This window comes from Salvelinus sp. IW2-2015, linkage group LG18 (assembly GCF_002910315.2).
Source record: "Salvelinus sp. IW2-2015 linkage group LG18, ASM291031v2, whole genome shotgun sequence".
Lineage (NCBI taxonomy): Eukaryota > Metazoa > Chordata > Actinopteri > Salmoniformes > Salmonidae > Salvelinus > Salvelinus sp. IW2-2015.
In genome coordinates this window covers 47,558,932-47,583,706 of record NC_036858.1, presented here as the reverse complement: position 1 = coordinate 47,583,706, position 24,775 = coordinate 47,558,932, and the positions used below count along the sequence as shown (strand labels likewise).

At 43.2% G+C, this 24,775-nt stretch overlaps 1 protein-coding gene across 8 annotated transcripts in view; it reads left to right on the top strand.

Moving 5' to 3' along the window:
* zmiz1a (zinc finger, MIZ-type containing 1a) overlaps window positions 1–24,350 on the top strand; it is a 213,517-nt gene extending 189,167 nt beyond the window's left edge. For 2 of the 8 annotated variants that reach the window (XM_024007207.3, XM_024007206.3), the window contains 20 exons: window positions 5,433–5,468; window positions 9,514–9,658; window positions 12,485–12,599; window positions 13,123–13,328; window positions 13,452–13,656; window positions 13,914–14,201; window positions 14,607–14,789; window positions 14,932–14,988; window positions 15,181–15,343; window positions 16,049–16,259; window positions 16,602–16,680; window positions 16,782–16,913; window positions 18,192–18,297; window positions 18,516–18,676; window positions 18,868–18,935; window positions 19,041–19,109; window positions 19,225–19,493; window positions 19,639–19,838; window positions 20,288–20,569; window positions 20,899–24,350. In XM_024007207.3, coding sequence (XP_023862975.1) covers window positions 5,433–5,468; window positions 9,514–9,658; window positions 12,485–12,599; window positions 13,123–13,328; window positions 13,452–13,656; window positions 13,914–14,201; window positions 14,607–14,789; window positions 14,932–14,988; window positions 15,181–15,343; window positions 16,049–16,259; window positions 16,602–16,680; window positions 16,782–16,913; window positions 18,192–18,297; window positions 18,516–18,676; window positions 18,868–18,935; window positions 19,041–19,109; window positions 19,225–19,493; window positions 19,639–19,838; window positions 20,288–20,569; window positions 20,899–21,006 — 3,083 coding nt within the window. In that variant the 3' untranslated portion in view covers window positions 21,007–24,350. Of the gene's footprint in view, window positions 1–80; window positions 527–5,432; window positions 5,469–9,513; window positions 9,659–12,484; window positions 12,600–13,122; window positions 13,329–13,451; window positions 13,657–13,913; window positions 14,202–14,606; window positions 14,790–14,931; window positions 14,989–15,180; window positions 15,344–16,048; window positions 16,260–16,601; window positions 16,681–16,781; window positions 16,914–18,191; window positions 18,298–18,515; window positions 18,677–18,867; window positions 18,936–19,040; window positions 19,110–19,224; window positions 19,494–19,638; window positions 19,839–20,287; window positions 20,570–20,898 lie in introns of those variants that run through there. The other 6 variants (XM_024007208.3, XM_024007212.2, XM_024007209.3 and 3 more) reach the window with 5 other exon arrangements.
* The last annotated feature ends 425 nt before the right edge of the window (window positions 24,351–24,775 follow it).

Here is a 24,775-nt window from a genome sequence, read left to right as displayed (position 1 = left end):
CAGTTGGAGCTGGTAGCAGGTACAGCAGGAGGCAGGAACCCATTACTATGGCGCAAGCTCTCTGATTGGCTGAGCCGGGGAGACCGGGAGACTGCTTCTAAATAATAGATGTGCATTGTGCCGACACTGGACAGGAAGGAGAGAGAGAGAGCGAGACAGAGAGAGAGAGAGACAGAGAGAGAGAAAAAAAACAGAGGCAGAAGGAAGAGGGAGAGACAACAGGGATAAAGAGAGAGCGAGGGAGAGAGAGAGCGGGGGAGAAAGAGAGATAGAGAAGGGGAGGGGAAACAGAGGCAGGGGAAGAGGGAGAGAGACAGCAGGGAGAAAAAAAGCAAAAACTGAGTGAAAGATAAAAGAAAGGGCAGAGGAAAGAGAGTTTAAAAAAAGGGAGAAATAAAATAAGCTAGAGCGTTGCCATTGGCCTCTGTGGGAGCTTAGCTGTGTTCTGACATCAGAGCCTTCTCTCTCTCTCCCTGTGCCATGACGACAATGAGATGAGACACACTGGGACTTTTCTTGACTCTGGGTAAGTCTAAGAGCGGTGTGTGAATGTGAGTCCGTGTCCGAATACCCGTATTGAGTATGCTTTAAATGCCAGGATGTCATACTAATTTCGCCTTTTCATCTAGTACAATTCGCTGCACACTATTGAGGAAGAGAATTGTCTTTCGAGACCCACGTGTCTGACAACAGCTGATAATCAGCTGAGGGGACACACTGTACCAAAATGAACGAATGGCGGGAATCAACGCAGTTGCGCATTAGATGATGTATTCTCAGTAGGATGAGCCTAGTATGTTGATATTTGTAGCTTACTGCATCGTTGTTACTAAACAGTATGTTCTAAATAGTATGTAGTACGATTAGTAGGGTCATTCCATGAAATCAGTTCCTTTTGCGTTCCTTTGATATTTTAAGTGGAAATTGTGCACAAATATTGCATTTTTTGAAAGCATGTTATATTAAATGAAGCGCCCTTGAATATTGACCACATGGAAAATTCTATAAATCTGATTTTGAATATGAATAACGACTAAGGTCCCTCCATCAACCTCTGTGACTTCTAGGAACCCACTTAACCCCAACATTTCTCCAAGTTTCACCATCATTGTAAAACCCAAGTTATTTTGTTGTTTTGACAAAGTCATTTCTGAAGACTATTATTTTTTTCATGTGATTAGTGATTCATTTATTTTATGTGATTAGTGTCCCTCATTTTAAGGTCAACCCTGTTACGTGAACTGAACTCTTGTTTTAATGTGGTGAAACCACTCTTTTTTTCATTTTTTCCCAAACGAGACATTGAACAGCTAATAGTCAAATCCTACTGTAAAAGCAGGTGAGCTGGTTCTACTCTTTTTTGCCATTTTCTGGTGTTTTGTGGTGGAAAACTGCGCGGGTCGAGCATAACACGTCAACCCTGTTACCCAGGCTAGAAATGTTTAGTCAAGCTTGCATTCAATTGCCCCTCCCTGTTGCACACAACAAGCTTCCATTCCCTCTGTCACAAGGGGATTTATGGCTGATTTAAGATGAAATCGTCAACCCTGTTACAGTCAGCCCTGTTAGGTTATTTACCACTTAATAAGCACCTAATAGTCATTTTTTTATTTAACATGAGATGAGAAGTGTTTTTTATTAAGTTGAACACTTTTTTTTCACCAAGTTACACTACTCAAAAGGCACCTAATTAGTGGAACGACCCAGTACACAGGATGGAGTTTAGGTAAGTAGTAGACAAGCCAGATTTCGGACACGGCCTGTGTGTGTGTGTGCACCACGTGTGAGCGTATCTGTGAGTTGAGCTGTCTGCTTGAAGAGACATCGGAAGGTGTTTGGATGTGTTAATGGTTCTGTGATGTGTGTGTTTGCGTGTGTGCATCTGAGATTATGTGTGTGTATGCATGTGTGTGTCAGGCAATCCCAGTCTGGCTTTGGGTTTAAGTAGGGTCCCCTGCTGTGGCTCGAGATAAAAGGAGGGTTTTGAGTCTGAAAGCATAGAAAGACTTAGACTGACTGGAATGGACGCTCCTGATGGCTTCATTGATGGGAAACTTTGGAATTAGATTTTCTCTCTCCATGTTTTACAACTCAGAACATGCATGTTTGTTTCCACTATTCTACATGCAACAATGTAAAATCCTAAAGCACTGCAATATGAGTGTGATTCATTATATAAGATTATCAGAAATGTAGACCTGTACAGTATATCTATGTCTTGGAGTGGTTCCAAGGGACCGTGTCTTGGAGTGGTTCCAGGGGACTATGTCTTGGAGTGGTTCCAGGGGACTATGTCTTGGAGTGGTTTCCAGGGGACTAGTGTCTTGGAGTGGTTCCGGGAAGACTCTGTCTTGGCAGTGGTCCAGGGGACTATGTCTTTGGAGTGGTTCAGGGGACTATGTCTTGGAGTGGTTCCACGGGCGAGGGACTATGTCTTGGAGCTGGTCTCGGGGGACTATGTCTTGGATGGTTCAGGGGACTGTATGTCTTGGAGTGGTTCCAGGGACTATGTCTTGGAGTGGTTCCAGGGACTATGTCTTGGGTATGGTTCCAGGGACTATGTCTGGAGTGGTTCCAGGGGACTATGTCTTGGAGTGGTTCTCGTGGGGACTATGTTTTTGGACGTGCTGTCCTGGGGACTATGTCTTGGAGCTGAGGTTCAGGGCGACTATGTCTTGGAGTGGTTCAGGGGAACTATGTCTTGGGAGCATGACTGCGAGCCTAGCAGCACTGCAGGACAGACAGAGACCTATTCAGTGACCAGGGCTTTGAACCTACTGGGGCACAGCTTTATACCACTAACCCTGAGCTTGCTTTCTAGAGCAGAGACTGGCTGAATTGGCTCCGTAAGATTGTGTTAGTACTGGGAGCTGTCCGAGTAGATTGTGTAGTACTGGTCGGCTCGTCAGTAGATTGTTGTAGTGTAACTGTGCTCTACTGCACCGAGTTGTCGTAGTACTTCTCAGCAATGCCTCGTAACAGTAGATGGTGGTATACTGGCTCGTCTCAGTAAGATTAAGGTGTATGTATGGGTGCTCGTCAGTAAGATTGTGTAGTTACTGTCGGAGCTCGTTCCAGTAGATTGTGTAAGTACTGGTGCTCGCAGTACGATTGTGTCAGATGGCTGTCCTACGTAGATGGTAGTCAACTGCTGCTCGTCCAGTAAGATTGGTGTGTACTGGAGCTCGTCTCCGAGTAAGATTGTGTAGTTACGCTGGTGCTCGTTCAAGTAAGTATTGTCGTAGTACTGGCAGAGCTCGTCCATAAGATTGTGTAGAGGCTTTGCTTCGGTTCCCAGTAGATTGTGTGTATGACTGTCACAAGTTGGTAGTCTGCTGCGTTCCGAGTAATGATGTATGTACTGGGAGCTCGTCAGTACTCGTCGTAGTGGTGCCTCGTCAGTAAGATTGTGTAAGTACTGGAGCTCGTCAGTAAGATTGTGTAGTATGCGGCTGCTCGTCCAGTAAGATTGTGTCGCTGTTACTGCCTGAGTCCAGGCTGGCAGCATTGGTGTACTGAGCTCGTCCAGTAGGATTGTGTAGTACTGGCTGCTCGTCCTCAGTAAGATTGTGTAGTACGGGAGCTCGTCCAGTAAGATTGTGTTGTACTGGCTGCTGCAGTCCAGTAAGACTCTCGTAGGTATGGCTGCTGGTCCAGTAGATTCTGGTGTATGGGAGCTCGTCCAGTAGATTGTGTAGTACTGGTCTGAGTCGTCCAGTAAGATTGTGTAGTACTGGCTGCTCGTCCAGTGATTTGTGTATTACTGGCTGTCGTTCGTCCAGATTTGATTGCGTGGTAGTACTTGGGAGCTCGTCTCAAGTGAGTGATTTGGTGTAGTACTGTGCTGCTCGTCCAGTAAGATTGTGTAGTACTGGACTCTGCTCGTCCAGTAAGATTGTGTGAGTACTGGTGAGCCGTCCAGTAAGTTGTTGTCCCAGGGATTGTACTGGCTGCTCGTCCCAGTAAGTTGTGTAGTACTGTGTAGCTCGTCCAGTAAGATTGTGTAGTACTGGTCTCGTCCAGTAAGAGTGCGTGGTTAGTACTGTGGTCTGTTCGTCTAGTAAAGGATTTGTGTAGTACTGGGAGCTCGTCCAGTAAGATTGTGTAGTACTGGGAGGACAGTGGTGGATTCATTAAGACACACAGGGTGCAGTTCCCAGTGAACACTGTTGATCTGTTGAGCTGCACTGTTGTTTGTTTCCTGTACATCTAATGTGCTCTATGTCTAACCACTGTAACCACCAGCATCCTCACAGCTAGTGTGTGTGGCCACCCTGTTTCCTCTTCTGTAAGAAGCCTAGGCCGCTGACTTAAAGGGTTACTTAGGGATTTTGGCAATGGGGCCCTTTATCTACTTCTCCAGAGTCAAATGAACTCGCGGATACCATTTTTATGTCTATGTGCAGTCTGAGGGAAGTCGCTAACTAGCGCTAGCACAATTGCTTACTAGTGTTAGCAAGTTCATCTGTCATTGCCAAAATCCTGGAGTATCCCTTTAGCCTCAGGATATTGTAAATCGTATCCATCTAATGTGTTCTAACCACTGAAACCTCCAGGATCCTCACAGCTAGTGCATGTATATGTGAGTCTAAAGTTACTGTGCGGTGAAAATGCTATAGTGCAGATGGGAAGGTCCTGACCCCAGGGTTAGTAATTGGACAAGGACATACTTCTAATCATAGTGTATCATGGGTAATTCCTGCCAAAGCATCATATGTCAGTATCTTAACAGTCTGAATGCAGGTCAGATACTGTACACAGGTCATGACCCCTATGCCTTCACTCTAGGCTACATTTCAATCTGGAAACTAGCGTGATGTAATCCTATCTGTGTGCCCTCTAAAGAATGAAAACTGTATTGTGTTGAAGTCAACCAGAATAAATGTGCATGTATTTTTATTTTTCTACTTAGGGCATCATCCATCATGGCTCTCCACCTCTCTACATATCTTTGTGTGGTCAATGAAGCATTTCAGACAAATATATTGACTTGGTAGGACTAACAGACTCTTCATCTCTATCACTACAGAACTATGACTTCTTCTTTGCCTTTTTTTAAAGAGCATACTGCATGGCTATCCATCTCTCTGGATCTCTTTGTCAGTCAAGTATTCATATCAAATGCATATAAAGCAAATATATATATCTATGTAGTCTGACCCTATAGGGTGGAAGGGTAGGCTCTTTGCGAGTGATTGGCTCAAACGAGCCTGCGTTTTTTTTTTCTTATACGGGCCTAACTTCTGTTTTGTGTGTGTGTTTACTTTGAGCCTCGATTGTTTGTGGGTTTGGTGCCAGTGCCACACACATAGGGATACAAGACACAGAAATTGCAGACTGCACGTTTAACTTGACTGTTGCTGCTGCATTTTGTGTTTTGTTCGTGATTAACCCCTCCCTCCCCAGTAAAATGTGTAATTTGAACCCTACAGAAACCAACACCTGCAGGAGATGTCAGAGTGACTCAGGTAGCTAACCTCGCTCCATTCCTCCCTCCATCCATCCCTCTCTGGCTCCAGCATCCGACCGCTTATCGTTACTCCACCTCCACCCCTCCATCTGTATGCTCCGTATGCTCACAGAGACCAAATCAAACTCGCACTATGAGAAAACCTGAACAGTTGTGTTTCAGTAAACAAATAAAAAACAGACCGTTTATAAAATGAATGTGATTATTTACCCTGTGCTGGTTTTTCCTGCAGTGTGGTTTTGATTGAATCTGCCCCAGAGTCATGGAGAGGGATTATAAACCCATTGGATGTGCTTCTGGTTGGGCAGAGGCTCTCAGAGTGGAGTGGAGGAGGGTCATTAGCTGGGAAGGATATCATTGGCTGCTAAATGGGTTCCATTACGGTTTTGCAGAAGCATGACTTTGTCTGCATCTCGAATGGCACCCGATTCCCTTTTAAGAGCACTACTTTTGACAAAAGTAGTGCACTACATAGGGAATAGGGTTCCATTTTGGATGCAGACCTTTTGATTTCAAGAGGATTTGATGTCCTCTCTTCATATTTCTTATTTTGCACACATTATCCTGCCCACATTACACAGCATACTGGCTGGAGCTTTATATAGATTATGATTTTATAGAAATAGCTTTTTTTGTCTTGTATCACACGTTGTATGTGTATAGGCTTCTGACAATGCGTGTATTCGGCGTCCAATGTACGGTTTTCATGTTCTGAGAAAGTGTACTGTCTCATATCTGTGTGTACTATGTAGTACTACCTCTATCTGTAGTGTACTGTACGTGAGCTGATCTGCATGTGTGTCTATATCAGAGTGTTGTGAGTAATGTGGGCTGCACAGCCAAGCCTGTAATATAGGCTAGTCTGTGACATCACTGCTTTCTGCATTCATCCATACTGTACGTTCAGTGGAAATGTGTGGTCTGGTCTTTTAAACTTGCTGTTTATCATGTACAAGTGCTGAAACATTGCAGTGTCAACATAGAGAAAGATATAATGATGTCGTCATGTGGACTGTACCTTTAACTGTAGAGGAGGAGAATATCCACTAGCTAAATTACCTGAGTCATCCAGCCTGTGTGAACAGCAGGAAGTGTAACCCGGGGCAACAGGCTGCTGTTTCCATTAACTAATGATAGAGGGCAAGTCCTCCATTACAAGGAAACTCCGAATGCTAATTACTGTAGAACAGAGAGAGAAAGAAAGAGAAAGAAAGAGAGAGAGAGAGCGAGAGAGAGTGAGGATACTAGCAGAGTACTTAACCCTTCCGTGACTACTTTTGACCAGAACACTATGGGTGTAAATAGCAGTTTGCCAGGTCCTGCGACAGGCTGGGCGTGCGGAGGGAGGACGGAGGTGGTGATTAAGTGGGGAGATAAGCTCTCTGTAATGGCAGGGTGGAATAATTCCACTTTAAGTAGGAGGGCTGAGTCTCTCCTCCCTCTGGCTCTGGCAGAAACCTGCTGGGAGCCTGAGACTGACTTCTCAGAGATTGGCTCAATGTGGCTCAGTCTGCTCTGCTGTGGTCAACTCTCCTCTTCTCGTTTCTTCTCTCTCCTCTCCTTTATTCATGGCTCAATTAAGGCTTTGCTGTTTGATCTCAAGCACCTTTTGAGATTATTTTCTGTGTTAAGATGTTAGACATTAAGTCCAAAGCTCTTCTTATGTACAGTGCATCGTACACCATTCATAATGATGTTTGCCTGCCTGCATGGTGGAGCAGACAGTTACCTGCGTTGAAGATGACTGAGAACGCTGAGCAATCTGATTAGTCATTGGGGACGAGTGGAGGGGAGAAAGAGGAGGGGAGAGGACGGGTATACGCTCTCTAACCCATATCCATCTCTCTCTCTCTCTCTCTCTCTCTCTCTCTTCTTCTCTCTCTTCTCTCTCTCTCTCTCTCTCTCTCTCTCTCTCTCTCTCTCTCTCTCTCTCTCTCTCTCTCTCTCTCTCTCTCTCTCTCTCTCTCTCTCTCTGTCTCCATCTCTCCATCTCGAGCTTCCCTCTCTCTCTTTTTCCCACCCCCCCTCCTCGCTCTGCATGTTACCATTCCTCTTCAGAAAGCCAGAGGACTCTTCTAGAGCGATCAGAGCTGATGTACTGCAGATAAAACACTGTGTGATTCTTTCCATCAGTCACTGAGATCTACACGGCAATCAGACAGCAACAGACAGGCTGGGATTACTGTGTTAGGGTGCCTCAATGTGGCAGGAGGCAGAACTGCAGTCCAACTTGAAGAGTGAGAGGCAGCACTCAAATGTAGTGGGCAGAACATAGTCAGAGAGTTGAGGAATCAATTGAGATAGTTCTGATCAGCATTTTTGATGGGCATTGTTTGTTTGTTTTCTGATGGCAGAAGTGGCTGTGGAGACTTTCAGAGAGTCCAAATCATTTTGCTGAAGTAGTCAGGAAAATAATATCATAGGATCCTAATGTTGGTAATAGAAACTGACTTACTTCAAACTGACATATTGGAGACTGTTTTAGCAGACCGAACGACTGTAGTTAAAGTGTAAAGTTGTATATGTAGACCGACCTGTGTGTGTTTCCTACATTATTAGACTGACACGTGTGTGTTGTGTTCCTACATTATTAGATGACACATGTGAGTGTGTGTGTGTTTCCTACATTATTAGACTGACACGTGTGTGTATGTGTGTGTTTCCTACATTATTAGACTGACACGGTTTGTGTGTGTGTGTGTTGCCTACATTATTAGACTGACACCGTGTGTTGTGTTTCCTACATTATTAGACTGACACGTGTGTGTTTTCCTACATTATTAGACTGACACGTGAGTGTGTGTGTGTGTGTGTTTCCTATGTTTTAGACTGACACGTGATGTGTGTGTTTTCCTACATTATTAGACTGACAGTGAGTGTGTGTGTGTGTGTTGTGTTTCCTACATTATTAGACTGACGTGTGTGTGTGTGTGTGTGTGTGTGTGTGTGTGTGTGTGTGTGTGTGTGTGGTGTGTTGTGTGTGTGTGTGTGTGTGTGTGTGTGTGTGTGTGTGTGTGTGTGTCCTACGTTATTAGACTGACACGTGAGTGTGTGTGTGTGTGTTTCTACATTATTAGACTGACACGTGTGTGTGTGTGTGGTGTGTGTGTGTTTTCCTACGTTATTAGACTGACACGTGATGTGTGTGTGTGTGTGTGTGTGGTGTGTGTGTTTCTACTTATATAGACTGACACATGTGTGTGTGTGTTTCCTACGTTATTAGACTGCACGTGTGTGTGGTGTGTTGTGTGTGTGTGTGGGTGTGTGTGTGTGTGTGTGTGTGTGTGTGTTGGTTGGTGTGTGTGTGTGTGTGTGTGTGTGTGTGTGTGTGTGTTTTCTACATTATTAGACTGACACGTGAGTGTGTGTATGTGTTTCCTATATTATTGACTGACACATGAGTGGTGTGTGTTTCCTACGTTATTAGACTGACACATGAGTGTGTGTGTGTGTGTGTTTCCTAAGTTATTAGACTGACACGTGTGTGTGTGTTTCCTACGTTATTAGACTGACACATGAGTGTGTGTGTGTGTTTCCTACATTATTAGACTGACACGTGAGTGTGTGTGAGTGTGTGTGTTTCCTACATTATTTTGACTGACACATTTGTGTGTGTGTTGTGTTCCTACGTTATTAGACTGACACGTGTGGTGTGTGTGTTCCTACATTATTAGACTGACACATGAGTGTTTGTGAGTGTGTGTGTTTCCTACATTATTAGACTGACACGTGTGTGTGTGTGTGTGTTTCCTACGTTATTAGACTGACTGTGTGTGTGTGTGTGTGTGTGTGTGTGTGTGTGTGTGTGTGTGTGTGTGTGTGTGTGTGTGTGTGTGTGTGTGTGTGTGTGTGTGTGTTGTGTGTGTGTGTGTGTGTGTGTGTGTGTGTGTGTGTTGTGTTTCCTACATTATTAGACTGATACATGTTGTGGTGGTGTGTGGTGTGTTTCCTACATTATTAGACTGACACATGAGTGTCTGCGTGTTTTTCATACATTATTAGACTGACACATGAGTGTGTGTGTGTGTTTTTCTTTCCCGTAGCCTTGCTGTCATCGTGGTGCGAGGAGCTGGGTCGCCTCCTGCTGTTGCGTCACCAGAAGAGCAGACAGAACGAGTCCCCTCAGGGCAAAGTCCCCATGCAGCCCAACATAAACACCATGAAACCCCCTGGAGGACTCTCACATGGGTCAGTGTGTGTTTGTGTGTCCCCGTCCGTCTGTCAGTGTGTACTTTGCTGTATATGTTTTCTGTTTTACACAAAGGGAGACATTGTCACTTTCATTTTCACTTACACAACAGGTGTGAACATGTCATTTAAACACACACTCCCTCATTGGTTCCCTGGTTTAAACTGGATCGTTCGTGTTAACTTTAACACTGTTTACCTAAATCTCAGTTTCCTCCCACCTCTCCCCCCTCAAAGTAAGCTATATAAATCGTGCCCTATGTTGCATTTAACCTAGAATATTCTCCTCCCAGTCCCTTCTCAAATAAATACATGTACTGAGTTTTTCTCTTCATGAAAGTGAGCTAAGACAAGCTTAGCAGAGCTAGCTTGGAGGATAGGAACAGACATACACGCTGGGCTGGGAATTGCTAGGGACCTCACGAAACGATATAATCACGATACTTAGGTGCCGATACTGTATTGCGATTCTCTCATGATTCAATGTGCACTGCGATTCGATGTTCCAAACATATTGCTCACGGTATGTCTGCTGCAGAGGGACAAGCGAGAGCCATGTGAAAACGGGTTTCGATCGGTCATGGAAATAAAAGTGGAGAACAAGCTATGAAAGACAATTACTGGTGTTTTAGTGCAGGTGCAGCCAACTAGCACAAAAACTATTTTGAGATATTGTCAAAATTATACAATATATCATCAAAAAGGGTGGCAGGTAGCCTAGTGGTTAGAGCGTTGGGCCAGTAACCAAAAGATCGAATCCCCGAGCTGACAAGGTAAAAATCTGTCATTCTGCCCCTGAACAAGGCAGTTAACCCACTGTTCCTAGGCTGTCATTGAAAATAAGAATTTGTTCTTAACTGACTTGCCTAGTTAAATAAAGGTAAAATAAAATAGAAAAAAGAATTTCCCTGATAATGTAACTGTATCGATTCACAGACACAGGCATGCACAAACGGAGGGAGTGGGCTGCAGTGAAGTAATGTTCAGAAGAATGTTCTGTGCTTGTCCCAATTCCAAACCTGGCTGCCACAATTCTGCTTTGCGCTGGGCATCTTGGGAGGTGTTCTACCTCCTTGAAGATACTAGTATATTGGGTCCCTTCCAACACCACAGCTATATGTGTGTGTGTGTGTGTGTGTGTGTGTGTGTGTGTGTGTGTGTGTGTGTGNGTTTAGTTTGGTTCTTCATATTCTAGCCTCCAATTTGTTTGGAGTTCTAATGCCAAATATTCCAAATAACATATACGTGGCCAAAGGCTTCCAAGGATTATGAGCACATTTCACATTCTGGGTGGATATGCAATCCTCTGTTGTGTTATGTACTTGGCCAAATGAGATCCACGGCTGTCACGTTACTATGTCTTTGTATCTGCCCTGCAGTGATGACAGGGTCTGTGCGTGCGTGCGTGCGTGCGTGCGTGTGTGCGATACGATCACTTATCGCAGGCATTTTGCTGACATTGTTCATTACAATAAACAGCCTATACTAGAGAAATGTGAAGATTGTGCTGAAATAAGTGTGTTAATATGGGTGATTGTTAATGGGACAATCGATGGCTACAACCATCAAACTAGAAGTAGTAGTTTAAAGGTCCAATGCAGCTGTTTTTATCTCAATTTCAAATCATTTTCTGGATAACAACCAAGTATCTTACTGTAATTGTTTTCAATAAAAAATGGTCAAAGAGAAACAAAAATAACTTCTTAGCAAAGAGCAATTTCCCAAGCAAGAATTTTGCTAGGACTGTCTGGGTGTGGTCTGAGTGGGAAACTGAAAATGACCTGTTATTGGCAGTGATGGAAAAAGTACTCAATTGTCATACTTGAGTAAAAGTAAAGATATCTTAATAAAAAAAGACTCACGTAAAAGTGAAAGTCACCCAGTAAAATACTACTTGAGTAAAAGTCTAAAAGTATTTGGTTTTAAAAATACTTAAGTATCAAAAGTAAATGGAATTGATCAAATGTACTTAAGTATCAAAAGTAAAAGTATAAACTATTTAAAATTCCTTATAATAAGCAAACCAGACAGCACAATTTATTTATTTATTAATTTGCGGATAGTCAGGGGCACACTCCAACACTCAGACATAATTTACAAACGAAGAATTTGTGTTTAGTGAGTCCGTCAGATCAGAGGCAGTAGGGATGACCAGGGATGCTCTCTTGATAAGTGTGTGTTCCAGTCAAAATGTAACAAGTACTTTTGGGTGTCAGGAAAAATGTTTAGAGTAAAAAGTACATTATTTTCTTAAGGAATGCAGTGAAGTAAAACTAAAAGTTGTCAAAAATATAAATAGTAAAGTAAAGTATAGATATCCCCCAAAAATACTTAAGTAGTACTTTAAAGTATTTTTTACTTAAGTACTTTACCACACTGGTTATTGGAAGACAGGTTTGGTACTCTCTATCTTATTGGTCTATTAACTAATTTACTGCATGGTGATGTCACCATGGAATGCCAAATCCTATTTAGAATTCTAATTCCTAATTCATTGGCCAAAATTCCATCTCACCAAAACAGGCTGAAATTTCAGGCGGTCTTTTCAAACAGCTCTTATACTAAAAGGGAATTATCATAATTTCCACAATTTCACAGTATTATTCCAACCTCATAGTGTGGAAATATTTATAAAACACAAGAAAATTTAGTTTTTGTCTGGAGGGCTTTAAAGGATAATTACAAAAAATGTGGTGCACATCAATGTTATAAACTTATCATTGTATTTATTGTTATCACATCAATTCAGGTAATTTATCGCGGTATGGATTTTTGTCCATATTGCCTATCTCTCGGTTAATGTGTGTGTTCGTATTTGTTCTGTAGTGATGGGTCATTTGCCTACGACTCAGTTCCATGGCAACAGAACACCAACCAGCCCCCGGGGTCATTGTCTGTTGTTACCACCGTGTGGGGTGTGACCAACACGTCACAGAGTCAGGTGAGACACACAACACACACACACTTCAGTACACACTATTTGATGTTTTCGACACACAACACATGCTCGTATACCTTTGTATTGAGTCTAGTAATTGAACTACCGAAGACAGACCCTCAATCCCAAGTCTCCTTAGGCACTTTGTGTAGATCTGAGATGATTGGATAGGTGTTATATGGCGGTAGTTCCATCTTGCCCTCTGATTGGACCTGGTGGAATCATCACCATATTGCTTTTACCAGATTGACAAAAGCTCCCAGGGGCTAGAGGCTAGGGGTTTATTGGAATTCTGATGTTGGTTGAAATATGGTTCGCTGTGTGTGTATCACCAAAAGCTAGGCCTATATCAAAGATCTCTTGTTGAAGTCCCACACAGTGAGTTGACATCATAGAATGACATATTAGGATCTCTGTGCTTGACCTAACACTGTTTGCTGTGTCTAATCAAACACTATATCAATGATCAGTTGTTAGACAAACAATATCAGTGAGATGATTTGACATTTGACCTTTCTTCACCCAGGTGTTGGCCAACAGCTCCAGCCATATGAACCCAGGAGGTAACCCCATGGGCCAGGGTATGTCTGGGGGTCCGGCAGGCCTCAACTCCCCCCAGTTTCCCGGCCAGCAGCAGCAGTTCCCGGCCAAGGGAAGCCAGGGTCAGGGCTACATGCAGCAGGGGATGTATGGCAGGCAAGGATACCCCGGTGGAGGGGGCTACAGCGGGAGGTAAGAGGTCATACACACACATCAATGAAGTTGAGACTGACACATTCACTATCTCACTCTTACTCTATGGTTTTAACACATACAGTATGCACAGCTCTAATTCATATTGTGTCCGTTATATAGTTACCCAGGTGGTCCTAACACTCCCCCAGGGGGGATGGGCATGCCCCAACACTCCCGCCAGCCTGGCGACTTCACCCAACCAGCAGCTGCAGCTGCTGCCGCCGCTGTTGCCGCCGCCGCTGCTACGGCAACCGCCACAGCAACTGCTACCGTGGCAGCCATGCAGCAGGAGACCCAGAACAAAGAGATTAACCAGTATGGACAGGTACGGACACGTCACTCATGTACAAGCACTGTTATCATAACACGCACACAAACACACCATTGCCATAATACAGGTTGCTAAAAGTTAGAAACAAATGTAGTTACTTACTTATAATATCTTGTTTTGGGCCTGAGGAAAACCAGATACTACTACATACATTGTACACTAAATACAGACTAAAACCATGGAGTCAAACCTGCAGCTTCATACTTAACTGTAACTCTTTGTCCTTTCTTCCTCCTTTCTTTTTCGTCCAGATGTGTTCCTCCTTCCAGATGGGCCCAGGCCAGGCCTACAACAACCAGTTCATGAACCAGCCCGGCCCCAGAGGGCCCCCTGGAGGCATGAACCCAGGCAGCATGGGCCAGGCCATGAACAACCCGAGCATGGGTGGGCCTACCATGGGCATGAATCAAACTCAAGCCCCAGGCATGGGGCCTTTCGGGGCCCATGGCCAGAGGATGCCCCAGCAGGGCTACGGAGGACCTGGAGGCCCCAGACAGGCCATGCCTATGCAGGGCATGAAGAGGCCCTATCCTGGGGAGGTGAGTTGGATGGTGTGTGTGGGGGAGGGATATGTGTGTGTTTAGAGTGGGGGGGGTGTATGTTTCCTTTGAGTATTATATTCTCATAGTACCTCCCAACATGCAGTGCATGCCTTTCTTACAAATGTTAATAGAATAATTAAGTTGCTGATTGATTATCTCTCTCTCTCTCTCTCTCTCTCTCTCTCTCTCTCTCTCTCTCTCTCTCTCTCTCTCTCTCTCTCTCTCTCTCTCTCTCTCTCTCTCTCTCTCTCTCTCTCTCTCTCTCTCTCTCTCTCGCTCTCTCTCTCTCTCTCTCTCTCGTCTCTCTCTCTCTCTCGTCTCTCTCGTCTCTCCTCCCTCCCCTCCCTCTCTCTCCCTCCCTCTCTCTCCCTCTCTCTCCCTCTCTCCTTCTCTTCCCTACAGCCAAACTACGTGGGTCAGCAGTATGGTCCTAACGTCAGTTCCCCTCCCCAGCAGAGTCAGTACCCCACCTCTAACCCATCCAGGCCGATGCCCTCCCCAAACTACCCCGGCCAGAGGATGCCCGGGGGGCAGGGGCAAGGCCACTACCACCCGCAAGGCATGCCCATGGGGCAGTACTATAGGGTGAGAGCTCCCTCACACTAACACTCCCTATCTACCTGTAAGCTCTAGACCTCTCCTCACACTAACATAACCATTTGACCATTTACTCCTGCTCCCATTGTGCAGCTGTACATTTAACCATTGATGTCTGTTTCATTCACAGCAAGAGCCATTCAACGGTCAGAACAGAGGTGGATACTCATATAGCCAAGGCAACGGGGTATGTGCCCTCCTTTTTTATCCTTTGTCTAAGCAAATGTAGATGCCAACAGAGTTCTTTGAATTCTCTATCTCTCATGGTTTTTCTTTAACCCGTATGTATCACTCTTCTTCCTCTCTCCTTTTCCCCCTCCCCCTCTATCCTTTCTCCCCCTCCCTCTCCCTCTCCCTTTACCTCTCTCCTTCTCTGCAGGCCCCCAGGCCAGGTAACTACCCCCACTCCCCGGTGCCTGGTAACCCCACTCCTCCTATGACCCCCGGAAGCAGTATGCCCCCGTACCTCTCGCCCAACCAGGATGTCAAGCCCCCGTTCCCGCCTGACATGAAACCAAATATGGCAGCGCTTCCACCTCCCAGTGAGTACTTACACTGGAGCATCCAGACACAGTGGCTAGTCTACAGACAGTACAGCAGAGCTCTGACCAAGCCGTCAGTAACACTTTCGATACCTTTGGCTGAAAATACAGCAATGCCTGCACAACCAAGTTTTTGCAGTACATTGATGGTTTTATTTCATTTTCATGAGATACAAAGCCATTGAGACACGACTACTTCACTACATGATTACTTCTCTACATAACTAACAGGGTTGGGGTCAATTCCAGTACAATTCCAGTCAATTCAGAAAGTATACTGGAATTCCAATTCTTTGCAATCCTTTTAAATTGGGAGAATTTGGAATTGGAATTTGGTTTACTTTCTGAATTGACTGGAAATGAAATAGAATTGAGTCCAACCCTGATCACTACTACATGCTGCCCTGATACAGAGCAGTCGGAAAGTATTCAGACCCCTTCACCTTTTCCACATTTTGTTACGTTACAGCCTTATTCTAAAATGTATTAAATAGTTTTTTTTACCCTCATCAATCTACACACAATACCCAATAATGACAAAGCAAAAACTGTTTTTTTGATTTTTTTTGTATTAAAAATGAAATACTTAAATATCACGTGGTAGTTAGTTAGTACCTCACAGTGGTATCCTGGTGCCCCAGCCACTGTCTACTGTATGTGTGACTGTTAATCAACCAGTATACAACTCTAACCCCACTACCACAGATACCACAGATACATTTAAACGGAAAGCTGACGTCCTATCTTCCTGTCCTGTCTCTCCGCTCCMATCAGCCAATCCCAACGAGGAGCTGCGGTTGACCTTCCCGGTCCGGGACGGTGTGGTATTGGAACCTTTCCGGTTGGAACACAACCTCGCCGTCAGTAACCACGTCTACCACCTACGACCGTCGGTACACCAGACCCTCATGTGGAGGTGAGATACACACAGACGGACACACACACAGACACATACACCTACGACTGTTTCTACACCAGACCCTCATATGGAGGTGAGACGCCAGTCTTATTTCTGTACCGTCACAAAAAATGTTGCCATTGTTCGCATTCCCTGTACAATATTGGCCAATAGCAGTCCTGATAATTGAAACAACTTTCAACTAAGCATATTAACAAACCCTTGACCAACTGAATAAGGTGTGCTAGTGCTGGGCTGGAACAAAACTGTGCTGTCCTGGCTGGGTGTCCCAGAGAATTAGGAAAAACCGTTTTGTATTTGACTGTATTGACCTCTGCCCTTTTCTCTTTGCCCCTGTAGGTCAGACCTGGAGCTGCAGTTCAAGTGTTACCACCATGAGGACCGACAGATGAACACCAACTGGCCTGCCTCCGTCCAGGTCAGCACACACACATACGCATGCAGCGTGCATACAGATACGCACACACATGTGTACACACACACACAAACACACAGACACACTGTCCTCCTTCCTTCCAGGTCAGTGTCAATGCCACACCGCTGACCATCGAGCGGGGCGACAACAAGACGTCCCATAAACCCTTGCACCTGAAGCAAGTGTGTCAGCCCGGCAGAAACACCATCCAGATCACCGTCACCGCGTGCTGTTGTGTGAGTACACAATTCAATAGAAATGCAGAGCAAAGGATACAAGGGATATTTTAAATGTATGTAGAGGATACACTGGATGTGTTCATCATCCAGTTTTTATGTTATTTATGTCTTTGTTATTTATGTCTTTGTGTTATTTATGTCTATGTTATTTATGTCTTTGTGTTATTTATGTCTTTATGTTATTTATGTCTCTTGTTGTTTATTCTATGTCCATTATGATTATTTATGATCTTTGTAGTTATATTTTATAGTCATTGTTATTATATGTCTTTGTGTTATTTATGTCTTTAATGTTTATTTATAGTAACTTTGTGTTATTTTATGTCATTATGTTATTTATGTCTTTGTGATTTATGTTATGTATTATGTATGTTAGTTTAATGTCTTTATGTTATTTATGTCGTTTGTGTTATTTGTATTATGTGTATTTATTCTTTGTGTTTACATTTTATATGTCTTTTTGTGTTTATTTATGTCTTTATGTTATTTATTCTATGTTATTATGTCTTATATGTTATTTATGTCTTTATGTTATTTATGTCTTTAGTTATTTATGTATGTTTATTTATGTCTTTATGTTATTTTGTCTTTGTTATTTATGATGTTATTTATGTCTTATATGTTATTTATGTCTGTTATTTATTGTTCTTTATGTATTATTATTTTTCTTATGTTATTTATGTCTGTGTTATTTATATTGGTTTTATTTATGTCTTTATGTTATTTATGTCATGTTATTATGTCTGTGTTATTTATTGTTATTTATGTCTATGTTATTTATGTCTTTCTGTTATTATAGTCTGTATGTTATGTATGTTATTTATGTCTTTATGTTTTTTATGTATATGTTATTAGTTTATTTTTTCTCTTTATGTCTTTATGTTATTTATGTTCATGTTATTTATGTCTTTATATTATTTATGTCTATGTTATTTATGTCTTTATGTTATTTATTGTCTTTATGTTATTTATGTCTTTATGTTATTTTAGTGTCTTTATGTTATTTGTGTTATTTTTGTCTTTATGTCATTTATGTCTTTGTTATTTATGTTATTTTGTCTTTATGTTATTTATGTCTTTGTTATTTATGTTATTTTTGTCTTTATGTCTTTGTTATTATTGTCTATGTCTATGTTATTTATTATATTTTTGTCTTTGTCTTGTTATTTATGTCTTTATGTCATTTATGTCTTTATGTTATGTCTTTATGTTATTTATGTCTTTATGTTATTTATGTCTTTATGTTATTTATTTATTTCCCTCCTCTATGTGCAGTCGCACCTGTTTGTGCTGCAGCTGGTCCACAGGCCTTCAGTCCGCTCCGTCCTGCAAGGGCTCCTGAAGAAGAGACTCCTGCCTGCAGAACACTGCATCACCAAGAGTATGCTACTGTTACTGCACAACTATACTGCAATAGTCTATACCGTGTCTTACTATAACTCTGACTCCTGCCTGCAGAACACTGCATCACCAAGAGCATGTTACCACTATCATGTTGTACTATACTACTACTATACTAATATAGCCTTCACCCCATCTTACTACCTTTACATTAATATGCCTAACTCTAATCTAACTGTAATCTGTCTCTCCCTCCAGTTAAGAGGAACTTCAGCAGCGTTGTGGCCTCGTCGGGTAACACCAGTCTAAATGGGGAGGATGGAATTGAGCAGACCGCCATCAAAGTCTCCCTCAAATGCCCAATCACTTTCAGGCGCATCCAGCTGCCCGCCAGGGGGCATGACTGCAAACACGTACAGGTAGGACGGGAGAAAGGGGTATGTTTTCACACGGTAGATGGCTGGATAGGGCCACCAGTTTTCCCTGACTATGTGCCTAGACCAGGAAAAACTCTAGGACCTTATAGCACAGGTGGTTCGGTAAACTACGCTAATGTGATGAGTAACCTTGCCTGAGACCTGAAGACTCATAAGTGTTTTGTCTTCCACAGTGTTTTGATCTGGAGTCGTATCTGCAGCTGAACTGTGAGAGGGGGATGTGGAGGTGTCCTGTATGCAAGTATGTGATGACCATTTCCAAACTATGTTTTGTCAATAAAGTTATGTCTCCTTTTTGGATGAGTTAAAATTATGCCTGTTTCTCTCTCTTTTTCTCTCTTCACAGTAAAACTGCCTTGTTAGAGGGTCTAGAGGTGGACCAGTACATGTGGGGAATCCTCAACGCCATCCAGAAGTATGTGCCCCAATATTATTATTACCACAGTGTCTTCGTAATACTGGACTTTTCCACTTCCTCCATCCTTTGTTATATGGGACTGTATAAAAAGGTCCCCTTTCTCTTCCCGTAGTTCGGAGTTTGAGGAGGTGAACATTGACCCATCGTGTAGCTGGCGCCCGGTGCCCATCAAATCTGACCTCCATATTAAAGAAGACCCTGATGGACCACTGGCCAAACGCTTCAAGACCATGAGCCCCTCCCAGATGACCATGCCCAATGTCATGGAGATGATCGCCCAGCTGGGCCCTGGCCCCTCCCATTACCCATCAGGCCCTGCTCAGCACGGGGGCGTCGGCGCCGGGGGCAACCCAGGGGAGTACGGTGGCCCGAGAGGCCCAGGTAAGACCAATTTCAGAATTCAGATATTACACATTTTGAACATGTTAAATGTTGTTTATTTCGTAGACACTCTTATCCAGAGCAACTACAGTCATAACAACCTTAAGAGTCCCCTCCCCTTATTTATGTTTTTCTGTGCTGCTAGGCAACACTTACCACGGTCACGGGAACTTTGACTTCGCCCACGGTAACCCCTCGGGCGGGGGAGGTGGTGGAGGTGGACCGAGAGGAGGAGGATCCCCCATGAGTGACTTTATCCACACCCCTCAGCTGTCTCACCCCCCAGACTTCCCTGGGGGTCTTCTATCCCAGGACAAGCCCCTCAGCCACGGCATCAACGGCCCTGTAAGTCCCCTACACCTCCACTACCAACCACCAGGGGCACTCATACCAGAGTTGCTGAAGATCCTCATAGAAAAGTAGTACACCCACACCCAAACATTTCCCAGGTGGAGGGTACAACAAATGTCATATGAAAGGAATAGGAATACTTATTGTATATCATCTCAAAGACCTTGTAGTTCATAAAAAGCACTGATCTCAATCAGGTTAGCTTTGGCATTGTGCTCAGCTTGTCTTAGAAGCCTTGCTCATGTCATCCTCTACATGTCAGCTCAGAGCTTTCTTTAAACACATTCTACTTCCTCTCCCTCCCTCCCTCTCTCTCTCTCTCTCTCTCTCTCTCTCTATCTCTCTCTCTTTCTCTCTCTCTCTCTCTCTCCCTGCGTCTCTCTCTCTCTTTCTCTCCCTCCGTCTCTCTCTCTCTCTCCCTCCATCCCTCTCTCCCTCCTTAGATGTCTCATCCTTCCAGCACTGATCAGTCCCATAATTCCATGCAACAGCAGAGCTTGCACGCGCCTCCTCACCCCAACAACCAGTTGATACATCACGGTGGCAGCCAATCAGGGCAGTCGTTACATCACAGCGGCCAATCGTTGCTGCCACCTCGCCAGCAGGCCCCGCCTCCCCAGCTGCAGCAAGGCCAGAACAGCCACCAGCACAGCGATCTGAACTTTAACCCCTCCTCGGGCATCGAAGGTCAAATCAGTGGTGACATGCCCGAGCCCTCCCTAGATGTAAGTGTGACATCATTGTGACATCGTGCTTAGGATGCATGCGCAAACAGGTGCAAACGTCATCTAGCTAGCATTAGCATCGTCCCTGCTTCTCTCATTACCTAGCTTTGGTTTGATGGAGCATGTCAGCTGCTTTGCTAATAGCTTTAGTTGTTTAAAAAGACTCTTGGATAGAAATGAGAAGTCTATTGACAATATGTATCCTAATTCTTGTCTCTCTTCCCTTATCACTCTCACTCCCCCATCTTCCTTTTCTCTGGCTCTTCCTCCTTCCCTGCCTCATCCACCTCTCTCTCTCTCCCTCTCTTTCTCTGTCTCTCTCTCTACAGCTGCTTCCAGAGCTGGCCAACCCAGACGAGCTCCTGTCCTATCTGGACCCCCCGGACCTCCCCTCCAACAGCAACGATGACCTGCTCTCCCTCTTTGAGAACAATTAACCTTTCGCCTCCCTCACCCCTCGAGCCAAACCCAAATCTTCTCCACAGACACACACACACCACAGGCTGTGTGTCCAACCAGCTGGACTCTCCATAGAGTCCATAGACACACCGTCATCCTCATATGGACTGGTAGTGGGGGCACTTCCCGAGTGGACTTACCCAATGTGTAGTGCACTTCAGACCCAGGGTTCAAAGTTCAAACCCCCAGTCAGGTCACACCTCCTACACACCCGGGTTCACACCTCGTCGGACACACACACACACACAATGTTTTGTCAATTGTGGCATAGACGTGTAGGTGGCATGAGGTCATCTGTCAGAACATGAGATGAGGATGACAGTCTGGATGTCAGGGAGTGGACACTGTGTGTGAAAGAGACAGGAAACAGGAAATGCACTCAAGTCCTCACTTCCTCACACACACTCTTCCTCATGTAAAGAATCGCGGAGCTGCGGAGCTCCTCTGGCCGACAACAACACGTCGACAGCCAATGTCGGCTGTCTAGTCCTTAAATGATATTATATCGAAAGAAAACTGTGCAGCTATTAATCACGTTCTATGCGTATGACTTCACAGGCCGAACTCTCTGTGTGGGCTTTTAGGAAAAAGTGTTGTAGCATTGTTTTATCATTCTTATTTCCCCCATTATACAAAAAGGAAGAAAAAAAAAACATACAAGAATAGGAAAGAAAAGTCATCTTTTTGTCCTGGCCAGTGTTTCTATCAATCCTATTTTGATGTGTGTTCTTCCAAGCCCTGATCCCCTGAGACCACGACCTTTAACCCCTGACCTTTGACCTAAATAAAGTGTGTTCTTATAACCTGTGACCCTTAGCTCACAGTGTGTGTTTCCATCGTGACATCAGTCAGTCAGCACTGGGTCCGTTCCATCCATTCTACTGAAGCACAACAGACAGAGCCCCACACCACATCACAGGCAGAGCACTGAGAGGAGAGACCAAGGCCTGTGGGGGAGGATAGCTAGCCCAACCCAGTCTATCGAAGAATCAGCACTGTTAACTATTCTGTCTGCCCATCGCCCCGTCCAATGTTGTTAAAGTTTCTCTTCCCTGATATTGCAGTACAATGCCATGTCGGGCTGTGGGCTGTACAAAAATGAATTTTACCAATACATTTGTTTTGGGTTAGAATGATATAGAATTGTGTGCGTGTGGGAGAGAGAGAGAGAGAGAGTGTGTGCGTGTGCGTGTGTGTGCGTGTGCAAGAGAAAGAGTGAGGATGAGATTGATAGAAAAAGAGAAAAGAGAAGAGTCCCTGTTTAGTCTATAATAGACAGAAACATCTAGTGTTGCAAAATATATTCGGCCCTTGTAATAGAGCCAGAATTAAAGTTAGCCTGTTTCTCCCTCTTTAAGGTGAGTCTTCCTCTGTTCTACAGGCCTGCAATTGCTCCTGTAACTATACTGTACGGTTTGGCTCTACCATGTGTTAAGAAGTGCATGTGTGCCAATGGCCTCTGTTCTAAATTAGAGGGAAAGAATATTGTCTTTTTTATTTTATAGTCATTGCATTATTTTTATCATGATTTTATTTGACATTTTCTTGCAAAGGAATGATTTTGGTTAATGGTAATGTATTGTCCAACTTTTTTATTTTCATGTTTGTTCCACTTTGACTGTTCATTGTAAAATTGCCATGAAACATCACCAAAGTTATCCCACAGTTTGTAGGAGTTGGCCTGGACATTACTATAATGTAAGAATGATGCCCTTCTATGCTTTAAGCATACTCCTAGGGAACCCATCAAAAATTATTCTGAATAAATGTGTGGTTGCACTGCATTTTCTGTGTCTTGTTACTGTTAAACTGTATTTTGTCATCTTAAAAAAAAAAAAAAAAAGGAAAAGCACACATGATCCCACAATGGTTTATAAAGACAATAATTTAAAATGGTTGTCATCCTGACAATGTATGCTTTAAATATATTTGCTAATGTATTGAGGGAAAAGTGACTTTACCCCCAGTCTTTTTTTGTTTTAAGTCAAAAGTCTAATACCCTCTGGAATTGAATGTGAGTTCTTTGACATTTTTGTGCTACCCTCTTTTGTACAACACAAGATCATCATGTTTATTATTCTATCCTCGTAGCGTTTTTGATATTGTTCTCCTATTTTAAGTTATTACTTTGTTTATCTATTAAGTGACTTTGTGAGAATAATCATAATTTGGTTTACATCAGATTATGTAGCCTACTAAATGAAATTGAATATTTCTAGATCAATCCGTGGATATTGTTAGGACTTAGGAATGATCCCCAATGCTGGTTGAATCACCTGAACACAACTGATCCTTTGGTCTGTCTATTTGTTGAAGACAATGCACTGCCACAGCGAGGTATTTTGACTCCCCTGCCCCGTCTGTCTGTAGATCTGTGTAGACATGATGCTGAAGTCTGGTCTATCAACGTTACTCTCTATACGCCACATAGAGGTTTGAGTCTTGTCCGAGGTTCAGGCTCCACACACAACTGTAGCTGGACAGTCAATGGACACAAGTGGAGTGTGTTAGAGGATGCAATGTATTTTCATGGAAAGGAAATGGGAGATGTTGTGATCCCCCCGACCCTCTCTACTCGGTCACTTAAATGCAAGAGAAGAGAAAGAAACGGGTCTGGAGGGTCTAAGGAATGCATGTACATTATGTAAATGACAAATAGAGACTCATTAACTTACAGAAATGTAGACATTTTCCCCACGCAGGGGACAATGATACGCATTGTGTATTTAGAATTTGTAAAGTTTGCATCCTCCTGTCAGAAGAGACTGTTGAATTGTGGGAAAAGGAGTCCGTGTTTGAGATAGTCTGTACAGTCCTCTCTCTCCGACCACATTTGTTCATTTATGTAAGATACTTTATTATCTACTTCTCAAACACGGCCATTGGAAAAGGAAAAAAAATACACATCTGTTTCTTTTTGTGTAAAATTCAACTTCTGTGTATTTCTCTATTACCTGTGTACTTTATAAAGGTGCTACAACAACAAAATAATAAAGATAATTTTGAGGTACCAATCGGGATTTGTGGGAACCATGAGTGGTTCCTAAAAATTGTTGATACAAAATTTACAGTTTGTACAATTTTGTCAAATTTACAGTTTTTACACGATTAGGCAAAAAATATTACTTCCGAGGTACAATCTGAAGTGATTGACACACCAGGTGGCAGTTGTCTTTTTTGTTTTGTACATTCTGTGTACAGTCATTTCATATACTAAACTGGTCAGAAAAAAAGAATTGTGATTTTTAGTCTTGCAAAACTGTATGTAGTTAGATGACGTGACATCCTAATATTTATCTAATAAATATGTATTCAAATGAAACTCATGCATCATGGTCTTGGTTTTCCAATAGCCTACATCTTCTATCCTCTATGTAACTTTAATGACAGTAAATGTATCGTCATCCACCAGACGCAATCACAGTGGAGAATGCTAGATCTATGAAGACCAACTGGCAGTCAAGTCAGTTTAAGAGCTTTCATAACAATATGATTATTACATGCATGCACAATTTGAAACTACCTTAAAAAAGGAAGCGTCCTGTCTATCACATATAAAGTTATTTAGACCTAAAATACAGAGTTCAATATTGGAGTAAAGGCTTTGATGGGGAGAGGAATAAGACATTCTAACAATAAAAATAAAAATACTATTGAATTTTGTAGACAGATGTATTCATCATTTTCATGGACTAGCAATCTATCTGCACAACATCATCATTCGGTGTCGCTGTTGGTGGTCTTTGC